Source organism: Strongylocentrotus purpuratus, unplaced genomic scaffold (assembly GCF_000002235.5).
Source record: "Strongylocentrotus purpuratus isolate Spur 01 unplaced genomic scaffold, Spur_5.0 spur5_scaffold_11, whole genome shotgun sequence".
NCBI lineage: Eukaryota > Metazoa > Echinodermata > Echinoidea > Camarodonta > Strongylocentrotidae > Strongylocentrotus > Strongylocentrotus purpuratus.
The window spans coordinates 22,043,392-22,069,306 of record NW_022145596.1 but is presented as its reverse complement, the minus strand read 5'-3'; the positions used below and the strand labels follow the sequence as shown (position 1 = coordinate 22,069,306).

At 38.1% G+C, this 25,915-nt stretch overlaps 1 protein-coding gene across 1 annotated transcript; it reads right to left on the bottom strand.

The window, feature by feature from the left end:
• Positions 1 to 390: 390 nt before the first annotated feature.
• On the bottom strand, positions 391 to 25,915 carry LOC100893808 (sorting nexin-25). The gene is made up of 23 exons (XM_030980905.1): positions 25,582 to 25,915; positions 24,598 to 24,858; positions 20,315 to 20,390; positions 19,143 to 19,227; positions 18,547 to 18,604; positions 17,630 to 17,703; positions 16,979 to 17,151; positions 15,558 to 15,744; positions 15,254 to 15,404; positions 14,220 to 14,434; positions 13,491 to 13,530; positions 12,846 to 12,965; positions 10,933 to 11,112; positions 10,247 to 10,405; positions 9,567 to 9,698; positions 8,558 to 8,698; positions 7,110 to 7,226; positions 6,220 to 6,308; positions 5,646 to 5,750; positions 4,611 to 4,751; positions 3,332 to 3,513; positions 2,096 to 2,196; positions 391 to 1,148 (listed from the first exon to the last, which is right to left on the bottom strand). Exons 2-23 carry the CDS (start codon positions 24,832 to 24,834, stop codon positions 789 to 791), a joined length of 3,123 nt encoding a protein of 1,040 aa, XP_030836765.1. The 5' UTR covers positions 24,835 to 24,858; positions 25,582 to 25,915; the 3' UTR covers positions 391 to 788.

Below are 25,915 nucleotides of genomic sequence, written 5' to 3'. Positions count from 1 at the left end.
CCAATCAGATGGCTGGATTTCTTAAGTGAGGTATATAATATGAAATATGAAACAACATCAAATTCCTTTGAGGAAAAAGAGAGCAAGAGAGAGAGAGAAATAAAGAAGAGAGAGAGACATAGAGAGAGACAGAGAGAGGGTGAGAGTAAGAGAGAGATAGAGTGAGAGTAAGAGAGAGATAGAGTGAGAGTAACAGCCATAAATAGAAAGAGGGAGAAAGGAGAAGAAAGAGAGCATAGTTGTAGGGTTGTCATCTATTGCGATGAACTGTGGTTTAATCTAAAAATGCTTTGAGAAATGTGAGAAGAAATGGATGTGGCAGGGGTGGGGTGGGATAAAAAAAATTCCTGAGCACAACACGCATTGATCCCCTCTTGTGATGAAGTACATGCAGCACATAATGTATCTATCAACAGCCATGCTGTGGAAACCATTATCAAATGTAATGTCCATGGACAACTCTTAATGAAAGAAGAAACTGATCAAAAATATAGACATCACTATACATACCATGTGCACCTTAGGAATTGAATTACATTAGAAACAGCCAAGTGTATCGTAACTGAACAATGCAAAGTTATTGAAGACCTTCAAAATAAGTTACGAGTGCCCTGTCTTACAAAGAGTTGATATTAATCGCAATTTACTATGTACATAAGAGATAGGAGATTACAAACTTGCGATTGATTTCGATCAATCGTACGTCATTGTAAGACAGGGCCCAAAAGTAAAACACCATGTTAAAGGGATACATCACATTTTAGAAGGAGTTGCATATCAATCATCATTCAGTCTTCTCCATCACTCTTTTCTTTGCCCTCCACAGTACCTCTCCTCTGCCTCACCACCTGGTCCCCTTGGTCTCCCTCTCTGACTCCCTCGACTCTCCTGGCTCCGCCCGTCTCCTTCTCGGCTCCACCTTCTGCTCCTTGCACCCCTTCAGATCCTGCTGGGAGACCGCCATCGTCTCCAGCCAGGGGCACACCCTCTCTTGTGGGATCTCCTTGATGGCTCCTGGCTCCTCCTTTTGGATCCTCCTGTGTTGCTCCACCTGGAGCCATCCTGCCCTCCTCCTCCTCCAGCTGCTCAAGGAGCTTAGGATCCTTGAGCTCTGGGCAGATCTCCAGGAGAGCCAGCTCCAGTACATTCTGCAGAATGGCGAGGAAACAAGAATGAGAATAGTTTCATGTATACATCTTGGTCCTCCGTAGAAAGCTATACAGACATTGATGTGCAACATGTTAAAGTTACCTGACTCGGTAACATTGCCTCAGATTCTGAAACATAATCCTGGATTTAGCTCATGCTGCAAGTCATTATAAACCTTTAGGTCAGTCAGGAATCCCATGACTTCTACAAGCCGATTCGCCTGTCTGATTATCAAGATATTTATGACTGGAAATTCAAGATTTGGATTTATATGTTTTTTTATGGACTTGAATTGAAATAAAACTTGAACTTGAACTTGAAATCGAAATTTCGTTTTTCGTTCTCCTAATGGTTTTTATAACACTACAGTCTACTGGGAAAATGAGTATGGTAAAATCGGTCGCTCAAAGATTTTTTACCTCCTAATGGTTTTTATAACACTACAGTCTACTGGGGAAAATGAGTATGGTAAAATCGGTCACTCAAAGATTTTTACTCTTTTGAAGCACTTCTTGATCATTTTGAAGCGCAATTTTTTTAGGGCTTCAATATTACACCATATCACAGACACTGATAACATGTAGGGCCATGCATCTCAGATTTAACATTGTTAAACGATGCCTTTAAGATTAGAAGACAGAAAGAAATTTTCCATGCACGCAAACAAAAGAAATGTACCGGTCGATGGCCAAGCCCTATAAGTGCTTCAGTGCGAATACATGGGAGAGATCCAGTGCAAATAGTATGCATGGGAGCCAGAAGCGATTTGGCTCTGGAAAGGTATAAAACAATAAAAATTCAAAGAAACAACTCACATGAAATCTCAATAATGTAATCATTACAAATCCAAAACAAACCCTCTCCCCCTCCTCCCCCTTTCTATAAGCAAAAGGCCATAATCAAGAGGTACACTGGAGAGACCTATCTACAAACATCAGGAACTCACATAAAAGATGTGCTTGGTGGTCCTGGTGTCCTGAAGGGCTTCAAAGATCTTGATGGCTCCCAGACGACTGTTCCGCTTCCCGAGGAGATTCTGAAGAAAATCTGCAAGGCGGACAGGGGAACAAGATCTGATAAATCAAACTTCTATCTATCAATAATTGTACATATGTTAATAGTAAAATACCAATGATCTTGTGCAGCTTCTATCAAGGTATAGAAAAACAAAACAACAACCAGAAGAAATGTCTTCAGTATACCAGGACTATAGAAGAAGTATAATGCACTAAAATTTACAATCGATGTTTGAATGTCAACTCTTGTCTCATTTAAATATTGGTATGAAATATTTGCCACAGAAAAATCCTATTTTTTTTTATTTTTTAAAGCTATTCATAACTTGCGAAACAAATGTTACAACATACATACAATTTCATTCTTTGTCGGAATTTGATGCCCAAACCACAGAAAAAGAATTACAGTTCTAATTGTTGCGACTAGCATTTGATACAGCATTTACTAAGGAACTGCTGCAAAGCCATATTGTTCTAGCAGTTACCAATGGTTATGATATGACAATCTGGAAGAATGGAGATGGTGGTGCAAAGACTCTGTGCAGCTTGAAACTAGGGACTGATATCATGGTGAAATAAGCCAGAAAATTGAGCATGCATGAAACTTTTACTAGTTTTGTGAGTGGTGCAGATTTGCAAAAGATTCAAGCTGCCAAATGATTGAGGTACAACAGTGAAATGTTTCCATTTTTGGAAGTTTTGTGCCTCCCTCCACCCCCCCCCCCATAAGGTCATGAACAATTAATGAAAGTTACAAAGACCTTGTGGCAGATAAGCCATGTGCTAAAGTTATCCAATAAAGTCTTCTACTGCTGTTCCAGGGGGGGGGGGGGGGGGGGTTCACAAACATCCTAAGTTGAACTTAACTCTAAGTTGGACTTAAAATTATGGAGAGCCATTTGTAGCTTTCAAATTAAATATATTCAAAAGCGATTTAAAAAAATAAAATCCCCATCAAGAACATGAAATCATCTTGATAATAGAAAATATGATGATATAAATGATTTGAATAAACACTTTATGCCATTAAAAAAACCTTGTACAAAATATTTTCATAGATGCTAACAACTTTCCATGATTTTTAAGTCTAACTTAGAGATAATTCAACTTAGGATCTTTGTGAAACACCCCCTGGTCACGTAATTTTACATTTCGACATTACTTACCTGGCAGATTCTGCAGGAATTTTTCCCTGGCCTCCTTCTGCGTAGCCCTCTGCTCCTCCAGACTCGGGGGTTGCTGGGGCGGGGCCAGCACCCCCTCGGGCCACATGGAATCCTTGAAGTACCTGATGTAGAAGAGGATCATGGACTCCGATGTCAGCCAGTCTACCGTATCCCTCAGCTGCCTGCAATGGATGGAACAAGTTTTAGGGGCGTGGTTGCTTTAGAAGTGTACTCAGTTGGTGTTATTGTCCTCTATGAAATCAATAGTAAACAAATATACCATGCACTGAGAGGCTCTAGTTGAAACTATGGATCGAGGTGGCAGGAATGGCACAAAATAGTGCCATTTCTGTCGCCGAGGAATCCATAATTTTAACTAGTGGCTTGAAATAGCGCATTATATAGGTTTTATATTTTTCAAACCAACCTTCATAAAAATAATAATAATGACAATAATTATGTTAACTGTCACTGAAGTAGTGAAGCGTGCAGTGAGAGCAGCACGGACGACAGTACCGCGACCGCGACCGATGGCACATTGATCTTGATCGATCGCATATATATGACGTCATCCATGGTATAGTGCCATGGTATAGTTTGCACTATACCATGGATGACGTCACGGTTACATCATAGCAATGTTATGTTTGGTCACATGATGCTATGTTGACCAATCACTGAACAGGATTTCATTGATCAAAAATATAATAGAATCTATATATTTGGTTTATCAAATCACCTCTGGTAGTGGATATTTCAAGCAAAGCATGCTTTTATGGAAATAGAATGTGACTACATGTATACATGTACATCTTTTTAAAGAGGAAGTCCACCCCGATATCAAGTTGGTTTTTAACAAAGCAGAAGAATGAGAAAGGAAAATTAGTGACATTTTAAGAAATATCCAATTAAAAATAGAAAAGTTATCATTTTTTGAAGTTGTCAACAATGGAGCACAAACTGGCTACACTGTGACCTATCTTACGAGCTCCGTTCCACTTTGCTCGGTACAGAAAATTTCATTTTTTCCCCCCACTAATCATTGCCATACAAAACCATACAGAACTATAAAGAACCAGGGCCCTAAAAAAAAAAAAAAAAAAAAAAAAAAAGAACCAGGGCCCCCGTTTCATAAAAACTTGTTATCAATAACAAATGCTAGATTTCTATGGCAACTTTGCTCTCAGCCAATCAAAAGCCATGATTTATGTAGCTTATAACAGTCATTGCAACCTGTTTATGGATAACAAGTTTTGTGAAACAGGGCCCAGGAACTCACTTGTTGATGGATCTTCCAAAGGTGGCCTGAACGAAGACGATGAGGGTCCGTCTCAGCCATCGGAACATCCCGTGGAGCTCAAAGATCTCACTGATCAAGCTGTAGAAAGGCTCTGCAATGGAATCTTTCCTGTCTTGAGCGCTGCAACACGAAGGAAAGGAAAAGATTCAGAAATACCGGTAGGTGCATTATCATTTTGAAAGTATTACAGGTTTAGATGCCAAAAATGTGCAAAGATCATCACACATATTCTGGGATCAAATTATGTGTAGTGAAGTTTATACTGCTAGACAACAAAATGATAAATATATATCAAAGATATCACCGATCAATGCTAAGATTCAGGAATATGTGCATTGTACTTTTGAAAGTATTACAGGTCGAGGGGCCTTTCATTTCCACCAGTGTGCAAAGTCACACATTTACTGAGATCAAATTATACGTGGTGAAGTTCATACTGCTATTAAAGGCACACTGCCATACTTGTAGCTACTTGCTCCCTCTATATAGAAAACTTCCCCAATCGGTGCCTGTTGGTCCCCCATGATCCTCTTTTTCTTATGTTAAATGAGAGCTGAGTTAATGAGATAGCCACCTGTCACAGTGACCTCAATGGCTCTCTGTGTGGTCTAATCCCTTCTGGCCCAGTAGTGGTGACGGTCTTTAAAACAAAGTAATAATTATTTAATTGTATAACAGACCCTAATAAGATATTTGACATCACAAATCACTAAAATAGAATTAATCTTAGTTTTCAGATTTGAAAGTATTTTCTCATAAAAAGTAAATTATTTGTGGATTTTGTAATACAGGGTTGTTTAAAAAGAAGCACTGTTGGAGACGAAATTAGGAAGAAAACAAAGAAAAAAAACCCCACACATTCATGTAAATTAATTTGCTTAGTGCAACAATTGGCACCTACATTGACATACAGGGTGCAGTAACATTGCGGCTCTAACATTTCTAAAATGAACCAACATTTTTATCTTCGACCCAATGAAACATGGTATTCACATGTATACGTAAAACACTTACGTCTCCTCTTCAGCATCACTATCTCCTAGATTAGATCTATCATCTTCCGTTTGGGATATCTTGAAGATACTGGCCAATGAGAATCCACCTTTCTTTACCTCTTGGCTACAGACAAAAAAATGTATACAAATAACACAGCGTAAAAATCTGCCTTTTATTAACCACTATAGAAAGTATTATTCACTTACAGAAATATACCCCTACAGAAATAAGATCATTTCTATCATTCTAAAAATTCTGAAAATTTTGAAATACATATATAAGAGTAATATCATTGTTTTTGTACTATGAGAAATACTATATATATGTTGCTCTTAGAAATATTTTTCCAATAAACCTGAAATCAGATGGAAAAATATTTTCATGTAGATTTATGACTTAGGAAAACAATTATTGATATTTTGTATATTTTGTGAGGATCATTTGTAACAAGCCATTTATGTGCTTTTCATGATCCTCCCACTTCAGATATCCTATTATCTATGTTTGTCTCTTGAAGGTTATGTGATATTGTATTATATCTTTACGTGGAAATAAAGAAATGAAATGTAGGAGAAAGAAAAGGAAAGCTTACACAGGCGCATCGATCAAGATGTTTGGTTTGGGGATGAGGAACGAGTAGAGCGCTTCACTGTGTCTCAAGGTAGCATCTCCTAGTATAGCCTGGATTGAGAAAGACACAAGAAACCACACAATGATCATCTACTTATAACCTTTATAACACAAATACAGGCATTAAACATGATACTCTGAGTGTTATGATTAAGTGGTTCGTGAGCTTGGCTCTCAATCCTAGGGTTGAGGGTTTGAACCCCAGACTGGCAATGACATTAATCCACATTTGTCACTATTAACCCAGGTGTAAATGAGTACCTGGCAAAATAATTGAAGGGCCCTCATGAATAACATGGTCTGTCACACTTGGCACTCCTGATAGTCTACTGTTATAACTCCGGCTTTAGCATGGCTACTGTTAGGGGGTGGTCTAGCATATCAAGGAATTGATTCCTTGAAAATAGATCATTCAAATGAGAGCTTACAGCTTGAAGTTTGATCTTTATTTTATGTACTGAGAGGACAGAGTTTGCAAGAATTTGACAACATATCAACCACTGTAAATTTCAAGTACATTAGCATAGCCCTTCATGTATAGTATACTTTCAGTTTATGAATTTTAGAAAGACTTTATATTGTTCTTAAAAACCCAACTCTAGAATGATTCTCCACTTTTATCCAATATACTTTTCTTTTCTTGATTTCCTTTTCTATAGAAGAGCACTTGTAGAAATTCAGATATCACACAGGGTGGTTACTGACAGGTGGCTATCTCATCAACTCAGCTCTCAACTAACATAAGAAAGAGAGGATCATGGGGGACCAATGGTCACCGATAACGCATTGTTTTCTATATAGAGGGCGCAAGTAGCTACAAGTGGTACAGTGGGGTTTTAATGTCATACTCACAGTCAGATGTTTTTGGAGCTCGTTTTTTGATCTCTCCAAGAACTCGTTCATGGTTTCCCTGTTGAATAGCTTCTTATTATTCTGTGGTAGCTTGACCTTAGCTAACCAGTGACTGCACTGTTGGGGGAGAAGAAATAAGAAAACTGGTCACTCTAGGCTGATTTGATGACCAAGTTGTTGACCATACCAAGTTGTTGACCATACCAAGTTGTTGACCATACCAAGTTGTTGACCATACCAAGTTGTTGACCATGCCAAGTTATTGACCATGCCAAGTTGTTGACCATACCGGTATGAAGTGTAATACATGCAGGAAAAGAATGATGATGATTCTGTACTTGCTAAACTGCATTGTTCAGCTCCTTAGATATATTAAATTTGGCTAGATTAGAATAACAACAGGACCACAACAAAGTAATGCAATCACAGGCTTACAAATTACCTCTATTCAGGCATCTGATTATATGTGTGACATGACACATCATATTCGTGACCCACCCCCAGTAGATTTTACATCTTATTTATTATATTTCAATGTAAAAATTATGCTTTCACTATAATAAGATGCCAACATTTCTGCTCACAAAAGTAGAACCTGAAAGTTGCCAAGCGGGCAAGCAAAGTTAACCTCTGGATATGTTGTGCCTGTAGTTCTGTTAAAAAATATATAAAGCAATTTCACAATCTGAAGTCAAATCATCATCCGCGTCCACGTCAGAGATTAACATAAACATATACGTAATACATCAAATAACAGGATTGGGCCAAAGGGTAAACAGCCAAACCTGGTTTAGTGACCACCTGTCTACAGAGACCACATTTTTTGTTTCCCTTGAAAAATGGTTTCTCATTGAAACATGTACTAAAGGAGCCTGTCTATGAAGACCACCTGTCTACAAAGACCACTTTATGTGTTTCCCTTGGGCGGTCGCTATAGACAGGTTTGACTCTACTAACAAAGAAATGTACACTACCGGAACGAAACACTTTGATCACTTAGGGCGCGTTCAATGCTTGATTTTGACGGCCAGAATCAGGCATCTGTTACGCGTTTAGTCTAAAACACGATTGCGTTCATGCTCACTTTTGTAGAATCACCGAAAAACGGCGATCACGATCGCTGATCGTAAACTCACAAAAAGATGCGTTTACAATTTGTAAACGCGTTTAAATGGGGTCAACGCACTGACCTCTAGTGGGTCTACGTAGCATGCGCACACAGGTTTGCGAATCCAGCTGAAGGCCACCCAAGGAGAATTGCCTGGAGAAGTGAGCATGAAAAGTGCACCGTGGAACTGCGATTACGATGAGCGTTTACGATGAGCGTTACAAATCGCTCATTCTGCCTTCAAAATCAAGCATGAACGCGCCCTAAGATGTACATGTTATTGGAAAAAGCCTACATGAGTGAGAGGAGAAAAAGTAATTATCTACATCATGATCCATACCTCTTTGAGTCTGTTCTGAAGATCGTGAAACTCTCCCAGCCTTCTTGATACCACCCAGCCAGATGTGGGGATTCTCGGATCGGTGGGATGCACAACGATCAGAAAATAAATCTCGGATTTTCCATCAGATATATCCTGGATCTGAAAACAAGTCGAAAAAAAAAGGTTTGATAACTTTTGAGTACGAGCCCTATAAAACATGCCAGATGCATGAGTAAAAGGGCAGAAATGTCTACACATACTGCATCCATTTTTGTATCAAGACGATATTACCTTTTGATGCCAGGAATTTGAAAAAGGAAAATAAACTTTAAAATCCCTAAAATTGGCAACACATTGAGAGATTCAAAACCAATAAAAAACAAAAACAAAGTTAACCATTTGAAATCTTTTTTTATAAAAATTCTCGCCCACGCATATTGTTTTCATAGACATTACAGTTTATCTTAATGACGTAACAAAGAAAGAAATGTATTGTTGTTGCCAATTTGAAGAATATATGATCAATTTAGCCCTAAAAATAAATCCTGTCCTGAATAGGTTAAGATGCTATCCGTGGAGCAATTGTCATCAGAGCATGTGACGGTACAACCAACATGACATGCAGGTTCAGTTATCCACATATATCGAAGGATGGGTATGTGGCTTTTCTGTGGCATACAGGGGGCCCATTTCATAAAACGTGTTATCTATAACAACTGCTGAATTTCTATGACAAATCTGCTCTCAGCCAATCAGATGCCATGATTTCAGTAGCTTATAATAGTAGTTTGTGATTGTTATTGATAGGAAGTTTTATGAAACAGGGTCCTGCATGGGTCCATTGCATAAGGGGGGGGGGCGTTTCACAAAAATTGTCATCAGTGACAAATGACAATTTTTGTTATAAGCTACTGAAATCTTTGCTTCTGATTGGTTATCAACAGATTTGTCATTGATTTTTGTCCTTTGTCATTGAAAAAAGGCTTTGTGAAACGGGTCCCAGAACAGTCGGTAACTCAAATCTTACATCTGGGACGCAGACGTCCACCCTCCACTTATCAATATGTTCTGTCCAGAGGTCCGTCTGCTCGATGTAAAGCTCCACCCGTTTCTTCTGCAGTTTCAATTTCTCTATTTCGATCTCCAACAGTTGCTCCATCTACAATATTTACAATAAAAACAGAATATTTATATATTGCAATTTAAAATCCTCATGAAAAAATTCGCTATTTCGTTCTCTAATAGTTGCTCCATCTTCACAAAACAAAATAAAATGTAATACAGGTATACTTATTAAAAATGTAAAATTCTCATTAAATTGTTTTAATTGTCCACTGATCAGTTCAGATCAGGGTTTACCAACTTTAGGTCATTTTCAGGCTGTGCTACTACTTATACATGGCTTTAGAGAAGTAAATGTATTCATGCCCATATCAGGAAACTTACCCCCTGGAAAACTAACCCCCAGGAAAATTAGCGCCTAGGACAATTAGCCCCCCCCCCCCTCGGAAAAGTTCACCTTGATAATAAGTCAATTCTTATTTTTTTCGGGGGATACTTGTCCTCGTGGGGAGGGAGGGGGGGGGGGGGTTGTCCTAGGGGGTGATTGTCCCGTTGATAATTGGCCGGGGGTGATTGGCCGGGGGTGATTGTCCAGAGGTAATTGTCCTAAGAACCATTCTACCAATGCATTGAAATAGCTCTCACCTTAGAATCGACCCCATGCGTGCTCTTGAGATTAGAGAGCGCCTGTGACTTGTTGCTTAGCTTCTCCTCTATCCTCTGCAGAGTGCTCTCCACCGTGTTCCTCTGGTCAACCAGACTCTCCGAGGACTCCGAAGTCTCGTGGCTCGAGTTGGAGGAATCCTGAGGAATTGCAGGCCAGGGGGGTGTTTCACAAAACTTGTCATCAGTGACAAATTACAGTTTTTGTTATATCCTACTGAAATCCTTGCTTCTGATTGGTTATCAGCAGATTTGTCACTGATTTTTGTCATTTGTCATTAAAAAAGGCAATTGTGAAACGGGCTCCAGGAAGAAGAAATTCTTGTACATTTTCTTACCAATGTATAATAATGATAATAACTAAATGTCTTTGCATAACACACAGGCATAACTGCATGTCTCTATGCGCTTTACAGAACAGAGTACAGGAGTGGAAATGGTGCAATGGGTTCATAATTGTGAGATCTTATAACATGCTAAACAGATATGTTTTAAAATTACCTCCAAACTTTTTGTATGTTTCTAAGGTGTTTCTAAGGTATTTCTAAGGTATTTCTTAGGTATTCCGGTAAGTTATTCCATAAAACAGTGGCTGCATATGGAAATCACAATTGCCACTATTCCCAATAAATCTACCTCAACCCTTCCTTCATGAAAACTTTACACACCTCTCTGAAGCTGCTTTGCAGCTCATCTCTGACTGAGGATGAGAAGTCCTCTGATTCCGTCTTTGGAGCAAGTTCGTCGCAGAGCTTGGCGTAGTGCTCACTCACGAGGAAGGTAGGGTAGTGTTCCTGATCCAAAAGTTGATAGATCTTGTGCTGGGCATCGTAGAAAGCATTGGGTCCCTGGAGAAGTGATGATAAATAACAGCAATTGAAAATAATGGTAGTGAAAATATTAAGTGATGGAGATGGTGATGATGATGATTGTGATGGTGATGATGACGATTGTGATGATGATTGTGATGATGATGATGATGATGATGATGATGATGATGATGATGATGGTGATGATGGTGATGATGACAATGCTGTTGATAAGGAAGGCACATGTAGGGTAATGTTTATGGCCCAACAGCTGATAGATCTTGTGCTGGCATCGTGGAAAGTCAAGCATTTGGTCCCTCCAAGAATATGTCAAAAGTAAAATGAAAACAACATACTGTATCACACTGACTTTTGCTCAGGTGCTCATTGGGTGATCCAACACTTGCCTGGCAACTTCGGTCCAGATTTCATTTCGTCAAAGATATATTGTTAGGGATGCGAATGGTAGGGCTAGGTTTAGGGTCAAGATGAGTCGGACTTGCGTTCCCTGTGGGCCCTTTTCCATGTGAGCACATATGTGTGCATCAAGGAGGGCTACTCACAAGTCATCTCTTAATTAACTGTGAGTGTATTCAAACTTGCAATATATTTGAAGCTCATAAACTGAAAAAAGTATAGCAACATTGAATCCCTAACACACAGAACAAAATATCTTATGATTGGTACACAATAAAGTAGTCAGTGCATTCACTTAATTGATTGACGTACACGTGTATATACTGAAGGTTATTCCTTGTTACAGTTTATGCAGTCCAAACAAGCACATTCCTCAGAAAGAATAAACTTGTACATGGATGCTCACACTGAACATGTAAATATCTGGGAAGTGTATCAGTGAGTAGTGAAACTGAAGTGCTCTTCGATCCTTTGTATCTACTACAAACACAAGACCCCACTTTAACAAGGAAGGACAGATTTGTAGGCCCCAGATTACACCCCCCCCCCCCTCCATCCCCGCCTCTGTTTCTATGCAGTTATCCGTCACCTGGTAAGCTGTAGAACAAAAGACTGTGGAACAGAGGGCTAACAAAGCAGGTACTTTACAGGTGTGAGTAAATAAAGAAGAAGTGTTAGTATGCTAATGATGGTGTGTATTTCATACAGTATATGTATATGTATAATTGAGGCATTACAGCTCTATGCTTCACGCTATTGAGTATATAGTAGAAATAATTATTTCTAATATTTTAGATATATAAATATTTTTTTTTGGGGGGGGGGGAGGGGGGGGGGGGGGGGGGGGGAGTGGACATTAGACCAGAATAGTGGAATGAAATAGGATACAAAAAGGATCACTGCCCTAACATGTATATGTATAATCCTTTTGGGATTCTCATAAAAAGAATAACATTTCAAATTAAAAAAAAAGGAAAACAAATAAATGATGATGATGATGATGAAATATGGAACATCGTTTATAAACTTGTAATGTTTCATCCTTATTGATTTTATGGTAGGTTACTGACAGACACGAGAATTAGACAACCTTTACATGTATCTCAAAATAGGCCAACTTCCTATATTAGCAGATTGGCCATGTAAGCCCTAGGGATCATGAATACACAAAGTGTTGAATACTTCCTACCCCCCCCCCCCCAAAAAAAAAAAACAAAAACAAAAAACAAAAAAAACAAAAAAACAACAACAACAACAACAACAAAAAACAATAATAATAATTTTTTTAAATGGTAATAATACTATTAATAAATAAATAAATTAATACATTTATTTTAAAAGTAAAATGTACTTACTGCATTGCCAACCAGGAAGGCTTCCATGCCTCGTATGAGCTGCCTCTCCACCTTGACTACACTGCTAGTACCAACAAAGGTACGGTACACAGTCGTGGCGTTCATGTGCTGGTCACGAGGCTATGTGGTGACAAGGATACAGAGAGGTAGAGAGATGTAGAGGTAGAGAGAGATAGAGAGAGAGAGAGAGAGAGAGAGACAGAGAGAGAGACAGACAAACAGAGAGAGGGAGAGAGAGGCAGAGAGAAAGACAAACAGACAGAGGCAGAGAGAGAGAGAGAGAGAGAGATAGGCAGACAGAGACAGACAAGGAGACATACAGAGAGAGACAGAGAGAGAAGAAGGGGGGGGGGAGACAGTGAGAGATGGGGTTAATGATAGGTAAAGGTCATAAACAATGCTCCAAATAACTTGTTTGACATCACAGCGACTACCTATATAATACATGTAGTCCCTTTTGTCGTCTAAGCTGCCAATAGAACACTTTAACAATAAATCCATATGCTCCAATTCATGTACCCAACTACACTTACAGTGTGTATGTACATTTATAAACATTTAACATTTAATATTTCATTTAATTACTTCTTCTAACTACACATTTACATGTTTTACTTGGAAATGGAAGTCTGCCTGATTAATTACCTTTTTACTGCTTTTCAAACTCTCCACAGCTTGCCAGAAACTGAAATAAAAAGTTACAAAAAGAAATTAAAAAATTAAAAAAAAAAACAACCATCAGATACATGTACATTTACAATATCGAAGGGAATGTCTTCAAAGTGAATTCTTAACTTCAATATTTGTTGGCAATGGCCAATGAACACATTCACTGAAACCTGTTTATAAAGAGTGATTTAGGGAGACAAGAAAAGCAGTCTTTATAGGCAAGTGGATTTTATGTTCTTTCCATTGGTAAACTTGTTAATAAATTAGAAAAATTATTAATGGGAAAAGATATGTTGTCTAAGGTGGTCTTTCTATGCAAGTTTCACTCTACCTGCACTGTAGTGTACATGTACCTGCACATTTAAAAAAATTTACAAAGCAGATATTGTTCATTGATGTACTATTGTTAGGAATTGGTGTGAATTTTGTTGAATTCTATCATGATATAACTCATCATCATTATCATCATCATCATCATCCTCATCATCCTCACTATTACCATCACCATCGCCACAACCATCACCACCACCACCACCATCAGGAGTATCGTTTACATTTGATTTCCCATACTGTGGGGCTGAGGCTGGATGCTTCAATTCCTTAATGGCCTTACTCCAAGCCATCTGCTCTTTAGCACCCATCTTGGCGAGGACAGACACTTAAATGGCCGATGAATTCCATATGTTTCTCCAATTACAAACTTACTTCAAGAGGTCTTCTTTTCCTTCCTGCTTGAGGAAAGCCAGAAAGCAGTCCCTCTTCTTTCCATCCCCGAGGATCTCATCCAGAGACATGAGCCGTTGGGTCTGGTAGGCTTCTTCCTGGCCCCCTGCTGACCCTGATCCCTTGCAGTAGGACTGGTAGTGAGGTCCTCCAAGAAGTTTCAAGCGCTTCTCACACAGGGCCTTAGCAACATTGTTCTGGGGAGGGAGGGAAACAAAATATTTGACAGGTTTACAATTCTTGCAACATCTCTATCTTTCAAATATATACCGTATTTGCCGGCGATAAGGCCGCAGCGCCGTATAGGCCACACCCCTGATTTTGACATTTAAAAAAAAAAAAAAAAAAAGAAGAAAAAAAAAAGAAAAAAAAAATCTTTTGCCAAAGTCGGGATTTGATCTCTTGCGTACAAATGTTGATGTGACTAAAATCACTGCCTTAAACCGTGCGGCCATCCCGCGCTGATACCATACACTGCTGTTTTCTGTGATGTAGTCATTGAAATGGATTGAAAATGGATGCTTCGCGGCTGCTCTGTTAAACGGGCCCTTCTTTTACTTTTGCAATGCATTGGCACGAATTAGATCAAAATCTATCGGCAGATGTTGTTTTTGTTGCTCATGAAGGGAAACATCATTCATGAGATCTCACAATTTACCATCAGAACATTTTTCTACTCCTCACCTTATTAAAGTGTCAAGGTGCTTTCTACACTGTCTTATCTTGACCACTGTTCTGGCAAATAATGGAAAAAACAAACTACTGCATTGTCATTTAATACACGATTCAGCATTTCACCAGGCAGAATTTCAAAATATTCCAGATTAAATTTTGAATGCTAAGAGTATACATAAAGATATATATATATATATATATATATATATATACAGTGCATCCCAGAAAAAACGAAACCGAGAGCTGCGATTCATTTTAAGTTACGATTCATTTCAATCAATCGCATATCTTTATAATACAGGGCCCAGATTAAATGATGGTGTGAAAGGGGTTTGTGTTACCTGATTGATGTATCGCTTGAGATTCCTGCCCTGCAGTAGATCCCCTTTCTTGTTCCCTTTTGTTCGTCCCTTCTCCCCTTCCAGTTCGCCTCTCGTTTTCTTGAGGTCCTCTATGACCGTAGCATGCATGATCTCAGTTAAAATATGGTATCTGCAAAATTAAGAACAACATCAATTTTAAAAAAAATTATAAAAATCATTTAAAAAAAAACGTAACAAAACATACAAAAAACATACTGCCCTATTCATAGCAAAAAAACAGAACAAATACGGCAAAAACGAAACTGTTGGCATCTCTGCTCACCTGATCTGCAAGAGTTCATCGACATCGCTCGTCGAGTTGATGAGTTTGATGAACTCTTCGTAGGTCGCGGCGTAGGCGTAGTTTCGCTTGCTCTTCTCCACCAGCTTCTCGGTCCTCTCCAGGTGCATGAGGAATGTGGTGTTGATGAAGTGTGGACTGCACAGCATGTCCACGGCAGGCTTCAACACTAGGAAGAAAAACATCAAACCAAAAGAAGAGTGAAGGTAAATATCCACATGTATGCTGAAAGAACTTGATTGGACCACTCTACAAGAGCGCAGAGAAAATGACAGACTAATTATGATGTATAATGTACACAACAATCTCGCTCATCTTCCGGCTCAGGACTATATCACACAAGTCACCCAGTCGACGAGAGCCACCCAACCACATTCCTATCAGATGCTATACTCAAGAACTAAATCGCATCGGCATTCAATCTTTCCAAGAACAGTAAGGAGTTGGAATTCCCTGCCCTCAAAAATTGTTGCAGCATCATCAGTTGGAGCCTTCCGTAGTTGACTCCAGATGGTTGGTGACAGTGGCTAGTCTTCCTCCATCCTATACATGAGCTTGTAAATATTTGTAAATGAACTGTATTATAATGTAAATAGCACTCGAATGGACGTAAATTGCGGTTCACACACAAACGCACATAGTTTGCAAGAATCTTCAGTCAATCGAAGGAGGCAGACTTAATCAGAAGAAGAATAATTGTAGTTTAGTGGAACTGTACAAGCACCAACCCTTATTATTTGACTTGACAGAGAGTAAGAAATATCATTTTTGTATTCTTTAATGATTACCTTTATGTCATTCTGATATACCAAAGTATAAGTTAGTGCAAAATTACACCAAAATCTGAGCGAAGGACAACATTTTCATGACACAAGACTTATATGTAAATTGGACACTGCCAAAACTATATGTGTCCAATCTCTGCAAACTCATTCAAAATTACATGCAGTTTTGGATTTTCATCTTACAGATAACATCTCAAGGCTGTAAAAAGAAGTTCAAATTAAAGTATCTCTCAACATTTGGAGCACATTTCTGCATGATGCACATGTATATTACATTTCTAGACCGATTGTTGATGTTTGTCGCTCGCACAGTCAAGAGCACTTTGCAGACATGGGCCTTAAAGGGAATGGGCCGTTAATCTTTCCTGTGCAGAAGGTCATAATTCGCTAAATCCAGACTTGGTGGAAATACCATTAATGGGTGTACAAGTCTGGGAGTCTTCAGGTGATGCAAATGTCAGATAAGAACTTTACCATATGGGGAAAAGACAGAGCATTACAAGAAGCTTGTTGGTCGTACAACTGTAGGCTAATCCTGGAGATTGACAGCACCTGTTATTGGGTAAACAGTGTCAAATTCCCCATGAGAGCCCACTTCTTTGTGTTTTTAAACCTTACCTTGGCAGGTGAAGATCTCTCTGAGGAGCTGTCGCGCCGTCTCACACCCTGCCAGCCTCTCCGGAAGAAGGAGGACCAGGAGCACCTCCACCGCCTCCCGGAAGAACTGCGTCTCCGCCTCCTCGCTGGCTAGGGATGGGTGCAGGTAGAAGATCTTGGGCTCTTCCCCTTCCCTGCACATTGACAGAAATTGGGAGTCCTTTTTAATAGGGATATATATACATGTACATGTAAACTAGATATTCATATTGTTGATTTGGAAAAGTCTGTGTAAACATACATTGTACAGCTGAAAGGTATTTACATCACAGAGTAACAAATGAAATTTGTTTATACGTACATGTTGATAATGAATAGAGCGAACAGTTCCAAATGTAGGTACTGTGCGATTGAGCTCTTACATGTAATTCAACAGGAGCCTACAACCATGCGAACATATTCTTTATTCTCTATGCCCCTCCTTTTCTCTCTCTCTCTCTCTCTCTTTCTCCCTCTCCCTCCGACACCCCTTTTTTCTTGTTTTCTCTCTTGCTCTACATGTGTTTTGTTTGTTTAATATCATGAATTTCTCTACTTATCCGTTGGTACACGTAGTTCTTTTGCTTAACTGGTATTTTATATTTCCATCCTCTCAGCACACTTTAAACATACCTTACACTGGTTTCCCTCAGCTTCTGGAAGTGATCACAAAGCTTGTACACAACATCACTGGACAGGAAGCGCACCTACAAAAGCACAAGAAAACATGTCACATAAGATCAATCTGCTCTCGTTGAGGCTATCTATCATACTCCAACTGAAGACTCTGTACAATAGATGCACAAAAATACTAATACACTTTTACCAGCAGGCATACATCTATGCTTTCTAGTTTATACCCACTTTCTCAAAACATGAACTGCAAAACACTTTACACATTGCAGTGTAAGGAAACACATGAACAACAGTAGGGCCTACTAGTTAGAATACTATACATACCTGGGCCCGTCTTATACAGAGTTGCCATTGATTTGGATCAATCCCAAATCCTCAAATCATTTGCAAGTTTGCAGTCTCCTATCTCTTATGTACATAAATGCTATTGAAATCAATTGCAAATAAGTTGCGATTGATTTCAATTCTTTATAAGATGGGGCCCTAACCTTACATCAAGCATATATTCACAAATTATTTGAAAAGAAAGATGGCCAAGTTTTTTGTGCGTTTTTTTTACGGTCACACGTTAAAGAGATGTAACAGAGATCAGGGAGAAGGGACAAACTGGAACATCCCCTCTTCTTGATCGCTTTGCTTCAATCAAAACAGTCTTTCAAAGCCTGACTGCACTACTTATAGCTACTTGCCCCCTCTATATAGCAAACAATGCCTAATCAGTGCCTGTTGGTCCCCCATGATCCTTGTTTTCTTATGTTAATTGAGAGCTCATTCTATGAGATAACCACCTGTCAGTGACCTTGCAGGGAGGTCTAATCCCCCTGGCCAAACTAGTGCAGACCGGCTTTTAAAAAAAATCGGTCCAAGTGGAATGCAGGCAGTTATACAAATGACAAAAGGATATATATACTCACCATGTCAATTCTTTTTAGTCTCATTGCCATATTATGGACCACCTCCCACATATCATTTCTTGTATGAGAATTGGAGAAGAAAAAAACAAAAACAATAACATTTAATTAATGCACAAAGTCATCAATACTACAGGAAACAGCAGAGTATAAACTGGGTTCAACAATCACATGCTTTTTTTTCTTCTTAAGGGTTTGTTTAATTACAACATTGTGATCCGATGTGATTGAATTTATGACTGATTTCTGATTTTTTTTTTTACAATAAAATTTCATGATAAAGACAGGAATCCATTAAAATGTCCCTTTACAAATATTTACGCATCAATGGACAGCACATTGTCACAACATTAACATCTACATACAACATAAATATCATTTCATGACTGCTTTAGGGAGTTTAAAAAAAAAAGAAGTCGTGAAAATAACTACATGCATTAACCACATATATTCCTAAATGAATTTTGACAGGATAAAGCTGTTTCATGGCATTAATCTTATTCACATTTTGTACATTTCTGTTCAAATGAACATTACTTTTGTTTACGGTAATAAAAATACAAAAAATATTTAAAAGAATTATAAAAATAGATACTCACTCTAAAGCATCAGTAAAAGTAGCACCATCTTGTCCAAGAGTATTGTACCAGAACATCACATAGTCCCTGACCGCCAGATGAAATACTAAGCCAAAAATATAAATAATAAATGAATAAAAACTTAAGAGACATCACTAGCTACAATATGTAAATAAAAACAAACAAACAAACAATTAAAACAGAATGACTCATAAAAAATTGCAGCACTGGACTCAAGAAGTATTGTAAAGGATAGCAAGGGATTAGCAACTTTCATTTTTAATTTTACCAAAAGAAATATGGGCAAATTTAAAACATCTTGACAAACCTAGAGTAGGAGACTACATGTGTATGTACAGAACCATCTTTTCATTTCTTCTGGGTAGTCTTATCCCATTGCATGAACAGGTAATGATTTGAATTTGAAACAAAAGTGGGAGCTTGGGAAATATTTGTTTACCCTAGTCCCATCTATGCATTTGGAATAGGATCAATATTGACAAGCATGATGGGGGATCTGGGTTCGGGACACTCAACAAACATCCTTCTCTGTTGCCTTCAGATTGAACGAAAAATAGTCATCAAATAGCACTACCTGTCATGAATATTTGTCCTTTATAATATTGTCAGATTTGAGTACTGGTATTTTGATTGATGAAGTACCTTTTATTGCTTGTACATCCAGAGCTGCCAACCTTGTGCGACCAAAAAAAGGAATCATGATGGCAAAAAAAAGGAATTCATGAAAACGAAACTTACAACCACGCGCGACACACTTCCAATGCAGAAATGTTCATTCCTCATGCTGTTTTTTTCCATACAAGCAGGTATTTTTGTTTTGGTTATTTTGTTATTATCGGCATTTCATTCTTTTTGAAAATATTTTTCTCTTTCAAGTATGTTTTAAAATTAGTTTTCTATTGAATTTGAGATCAGATCACCATTTTTGGGCAGTTGTTTGAAATGTGGTATGTAAAAAAAAAAAAAAAAAAAAAATTATAAAAAACGTATTTTATGAAGAAAAAACGTAATACCGTAATTTGGATGAAAAAACGGAGTAATTCCGGCAAAAACGGAGTAATTCCGGCAAAAACGGAATGGTTGGCAGCTCTGTACATCTCTTTAAATTGCTGTGTTTTAAATAAATAAACCTGTCTGGACACATAATGTCTGGGTTTAAATGTTCCTCTTACGTTCTCTGATGGCATTGTCAATGTTTCGTGATATGACGACCCGTCTTCCTGGTCTTCTCCTGCGACCTTTCAACTCCTGTCAAGCAAAAAATGTGAAGAAACGTAGTGAAAGATTCCTTACAAATAATGGCCCCCATTTCATAATTTTTTTTATCCGGAACAAGTTAACTGTTATAAGCTACTGAAATTGAAGCATTTGATTGGCCGAGAGAAAATTTGTCTATGCACTGTAAAAGAAACTGTGTGGAAGTGATTAGAAAAAGTAAATAATATAGCACATCAGTACTGGTGCATACTTTGAGGTTTTGGAACCTCGAAATGATTAGAAATTGACTTCTGTCTTGCCAAAAGTCGCATGCACTACACATAGAAATGTGAATACGGGACTACACTAACATGTCGCAAGAAAGTGTGATCCCCAACCTATAATTATTACTTGTCATGTTTTGAATATAAGTGCATTTGAAGAACCATCCTCATCAGGAGACACTTTTTCTACGACACTCTTCCATACTAACATAACAAGAATTAACGAGCTCACAAATGATTTGTAAACTTTCCCAGAACTCAACCTCCTCTTTAAAGCATTGTTTTACAATGTTTCTATGAGATGCATGGCCCTATGTGTTATCAGTGTCTCAGATATGGTGTAATATTGTGAAGAAATACCCCCCCCCCCTGTTTTTCCCTTAATTTTCGTTTTATATTTGTCATTTAGCAATACCAGGACTAGCCTGATTTTATCTTCAAAGAATTGTAAAGGAAAACTTATCTTTTATGAAATAGGTGTAAATGATTGTTTACTACAGCGATCAATGAGCGTAGTAACGGCAGCCGATTAGTGCTATTTTTAGATTCATTCAAATACACAGAATTTGCTATGTGGGACCGGGTATCTGAAACATCGTGTGCGATGTTGAACTAAGGTGAATAATTCGTTTATGTAATCACTTACCTTGTCAATGTTTCCTTAAATAGTTGCTTGGTGTCACATTTTCCTAGACTACTTCTTAAATAATGTAATTTAGTTCACTAAAAGTGAATTCCACCTATTGAAAATGGATTAGCCGGTATTTTTGGACTTCGCGCGTAGTGACGTCACCAACTTTTGACCAATTAAAATTGCGGGAGGCTGCAGTATTTTTCTCAGCCGATTTACGGCCCGGGGTCCCAGTATAAAAGGGGATGAAAAATGTAACAAATATTATACTGCATCTCAAATTCAACATTGTAAGACGATCCCTAGTCAAGTTCAATTTCAAGTTCAATTTCAAGTTCCATTTCAATTCCAGACAGAAAAAAGAGTGAGTTATGAAATATTTTTAATATTCATCTCTTGTTATATTATTGCATAATATCTATTCCTATTTTATATAAAGGGAAATTTAGAGAATTTATCCACAAAGAATATTAATGATGAATCTATTTGGGGTTAAGCCCGACTTTGTATTTGATTGTTTGATCAATTGCTTCATGGAGTGGGAATTATTATCGAATGTTATTATTTGCTGGCTGATTTTAAAAATGTATGCGGTACAAAAAAAAGGAACTAAAGCAGAGTTTTGTTTATTTCTATTCCCTTTTATTCATTACGAAGTTTAACAAAAAGAACACAAAATGAAACATCCGGAGAGAGTGAAAGAAATAGGAGTGACGTAGTCACTCAAGGGTGCCTCATAAATAATGTAGTCTGTACTTGTAGATATTAGACAATAAGCTTTGAAGACTTGAGTTGTACTCGTAGAATTGTACTTGTACTATATTAGATAATAAGTAGACCTTAAAGACAGTAGAATGTGGAATTGTAGCTTGTAGATATTAGAATTGTACTTGAAGAATTGTACTGTATGAGTTGGACAGTAACTAGTAGAATGTTGTACTTACAAGTTATATATGAAGTACACTGAACATGAGTAAAGTACACTGTACAATAAGTTTTTAAGTGTAGGCCTACATCTACACTAGATAATAATTGGATTATGCTACTTATATTATTGCATGATTAGATTATAATGTTAGATTACAAAATGGTAATGACATAAATGTAGATTATTACAACTTTTGAGGAGTTGTATCGTGCATGAATGTTACCCCCCCCCCCCTCCCCCCTTTCCATTTCTGCTTGGCTGTGGTTGGAGACTATCCACCGTAACAATCTCGAATAGAGAACGTTACGGTGGATATGGAAGCTTGCTTGAGATGTTTATCCTACCTGCAATAGTTCAATCCTGAATAAGGAACGAATGTTATGATCGAGACCGTGAGCCTACATGTACCTTACGAGTTACGACAACAAGTGACCAGCCTACCTTTTAATGACCCCTTTAGATTTCCTATTTCTGTAACTCATTTATTGACCACCTACATGTATCCTATTGTATTTATTACTTCTACCGTAAAATGTTATTAACAGTTGAACAAGCTTATATTAAGACTTTGTTAGTCTAATGTTATAGGAGATAAAATCTCGAGGCTATTTCATTACAATGTAGTTCGGGGCAAGAAAGAGGCCGGGGTGGTAGAGAGCCAGGAACATAGTAATGGCGGAGTTGGCAGGACGCTTAGCCGGATTGAGAAGTTTTATAAGGAATGGAATGTACCGCTATGCTGGCATAGGATATTAGGGTGAGAAGAATAGAATAGAACAAAGGTCTACACTATATTGCTTGGATCTGTAAGTGATACTGGTATTGGAAGATTAATATTCATACATTTGAGACACTTGCTCTTATCCCAGTCATTTCTAGACAAGTAGTGGTAAACCGTAAAGTTAGTTAATGTAAAACTAATAAGTGTACACTGTACGCATAGTAGGTTTAGTGACGATTAAATTGTTGCTATACACTGTACTTATTTCTAAAGGACATCCATGTAACCTAGGATCGTAGTTTAAACATGTAAATGTAAATACTAAGTTATAAATAGTTATGATCGAACAGGTCACTTTTACTCTTCACGCGTTTTGAATTGCTGAGTTTTACATTGTTAAAGATTGTTTACATTAATAAATGTTTTGAATTGGGTACAACCCGAATTTATGGTTTCCAAAACGAGAAATTACTTAGGCCTGGTTTAGTCGCACAGATGCCTGAATGAACTGAATATGACTGTTGATGTGATTGAGTAACTTAAGTAACTTAATAAGAGAGTGGGTATATTTCGAACAAACGTTCCCGTCATCGACGCTCGACAATAGAATATTCTTACCATGCTACTCGTGAGACAGGAGGCGAGAATGAGTGGGAATCAGAAGTATGTGAGATGAGATGAGCTGAGCGTCTGTGTTATTGTTGAATGATTGAGGTTCACTGAACCACTGCCTGATTGATGATGTTCACTGTTCATGTGCGAGTACGAGTGCACTGAACAACTGCCGTTGTTAGGCCAGGTGTTCACTGTACACGTGCGCGCCCATGTACGCTGTACCTATGCAAGAGATGTTCGCCGTACACATGAGAGTGCATGTTGTACACTGTACAAGTTGTATGTGTGCAGGCCGGAGTACACTGTACGTTGTCTTGGATGAGAGCTGAGATGTATACTTGATTGAATGTTGATGTGGCCAGTTAGTATTCAATTAGGCTTAGTAACTGAGATATTAGATGGACTTAATAGTTAACTTACCAGTCATGTCCTGGATGTTTGATGTGCTGGTCAAGTGGGAAAGAGATGATGTATCGTGGTCGGGTTAGGTGGTCAGTCCGGTAGAGAGCAGTTGAGCAGTCAGATGTGTGTATGATTGATTGTGTGTCATGCGCAGTGCAGTGTTCAGTTTACCCTCGCCCCTAGTGAATTACCCCCCCCCCCCCTTTTTTCTGTAATCGCAGAGCTCATGTGTTGTCTTACGTCACTTTGTATTCCCGTACAGTCGGTTTGATTATCAGATCGTCTGTGAGGGTTCATACCCCTATAAAAGTATGTGGTGGCAGCATTTACCAGTTTGGTGAGGAGGGTCTCACGTCACAATATTAAAGCCCTAAACAAATTGCAATTCAAAATGATCATGAAGTGCCTCAAAAATTAAAAATCTTTGAGTGAACGATTTTACCATACTCATTTTCCCAATAGACTGTAGTGTTATAAAAAACGTTGGGGAAAACGGTTGTTGAAATATTGAATTCCAATCATAAATATCTTGATAATCAGACAGGCGATCAGCTTGTAAAAATCATGGGATTCCTGACTGACCTAAAGGTTTATAATTATGATTGCAGCATGAGCTAAATCCAAGATTTTGTTTAGAATCTGAGGCAAAGATACCCAATCCCTTTATTAAAGCTTACCATAATCTTGGTAACCAACGTCTGGAAGGTCGGAGGGGGCTGATGGGTAATCGGGGGCTTCTTGATCTTCCCAGAGAACAGGACCAGGGAGCAGCCCAGAATGAAGCCCACAAGTCCTAGTCCAAGATAGAGCCATGGTGAAGAAGAGCTCACTAGCCCGAGTCGACACGAGGCCGCGAGGAAGACTCCGAGTCCGGCAACAGTGTAGATATTGAGGAACCTCCCAATGAAGATCATGGTTGTACAAACAAATTGTCCACCCTGCAATACATTGAGTTTGAGTTAATTAACAACAAATATAATATAGACCTAACAAATAAAACATAATGTATCAATCATCATATCATGATTACATAAAATATTACAATACCCTCCTTATCTCTTACTTGATACAAATCTTGTTGGATGTTTCGACATAACATTAACATGTGTGAATAGATATTAAGAATATATATTTTAAAAGGCGAAGCTACAAGTATGGAGTGAAATTCAGACTCCAAGTACTGTATCAACAGACAATGGGACTAAATTGTTTTGCAGTTATTTGGTAATTACTAATAATGGTTGTTGTGGTATGAGAGAAAAATGAAAATACATGTAGAGTCTATGCAATTATACATGATCATGACTAGACCTACATACATGTTCATGTATACATGTAGATCTATGTATGCATAAAATAAAGGTGAAACCTAACCAATATAATGATAAATTATATCTATGATTTTCCCCCAAAATAAAAATGGGACAGGTTTTCCAATTTTCAAACATCAATTTGCATGTTACATGCAATTTCTTGATTCAAATTATATGGGATTGCTCTGTTTTTATGCTTTGTATTTTCCAAATCATACAAGCCTTTATTTAGATGATCTTCACCATGGCATTTGCTTTAAAAAATCACTGTCTACTTTTGTTTCCATCACAGTTTTTGCTATGATCATCATGATCCACTTAGTCCTTAGTATACAGTATAGTGCTTACCTATAAAGCTGAGAGAAGCAAAACAATTGGTACTGGTAGAGAAAATGGCCTTGCTGTTGGTCCTGTAACTTTGAAGTTTCTGTTCTTTTGTAAGCTAAATCTCCAAGTCCAACACGGGAGAGGCGCAGGGCTATCGAGAGTCTCCTAAATCGACCTAGCGCCTCGACCTCTACTCTAGCTAGAGTCAGGCTCTAGCTCTTTCTACTGCTTTATTCCAGACTTTTACAATTATAGTTAGCATTCCATGTATGCTTGTGATTCTAGCTGCATACCAAAATAGAAGAATAAATGAAGATCACATCATCACAGCACAGCAGCATTTTCCATACTGCAA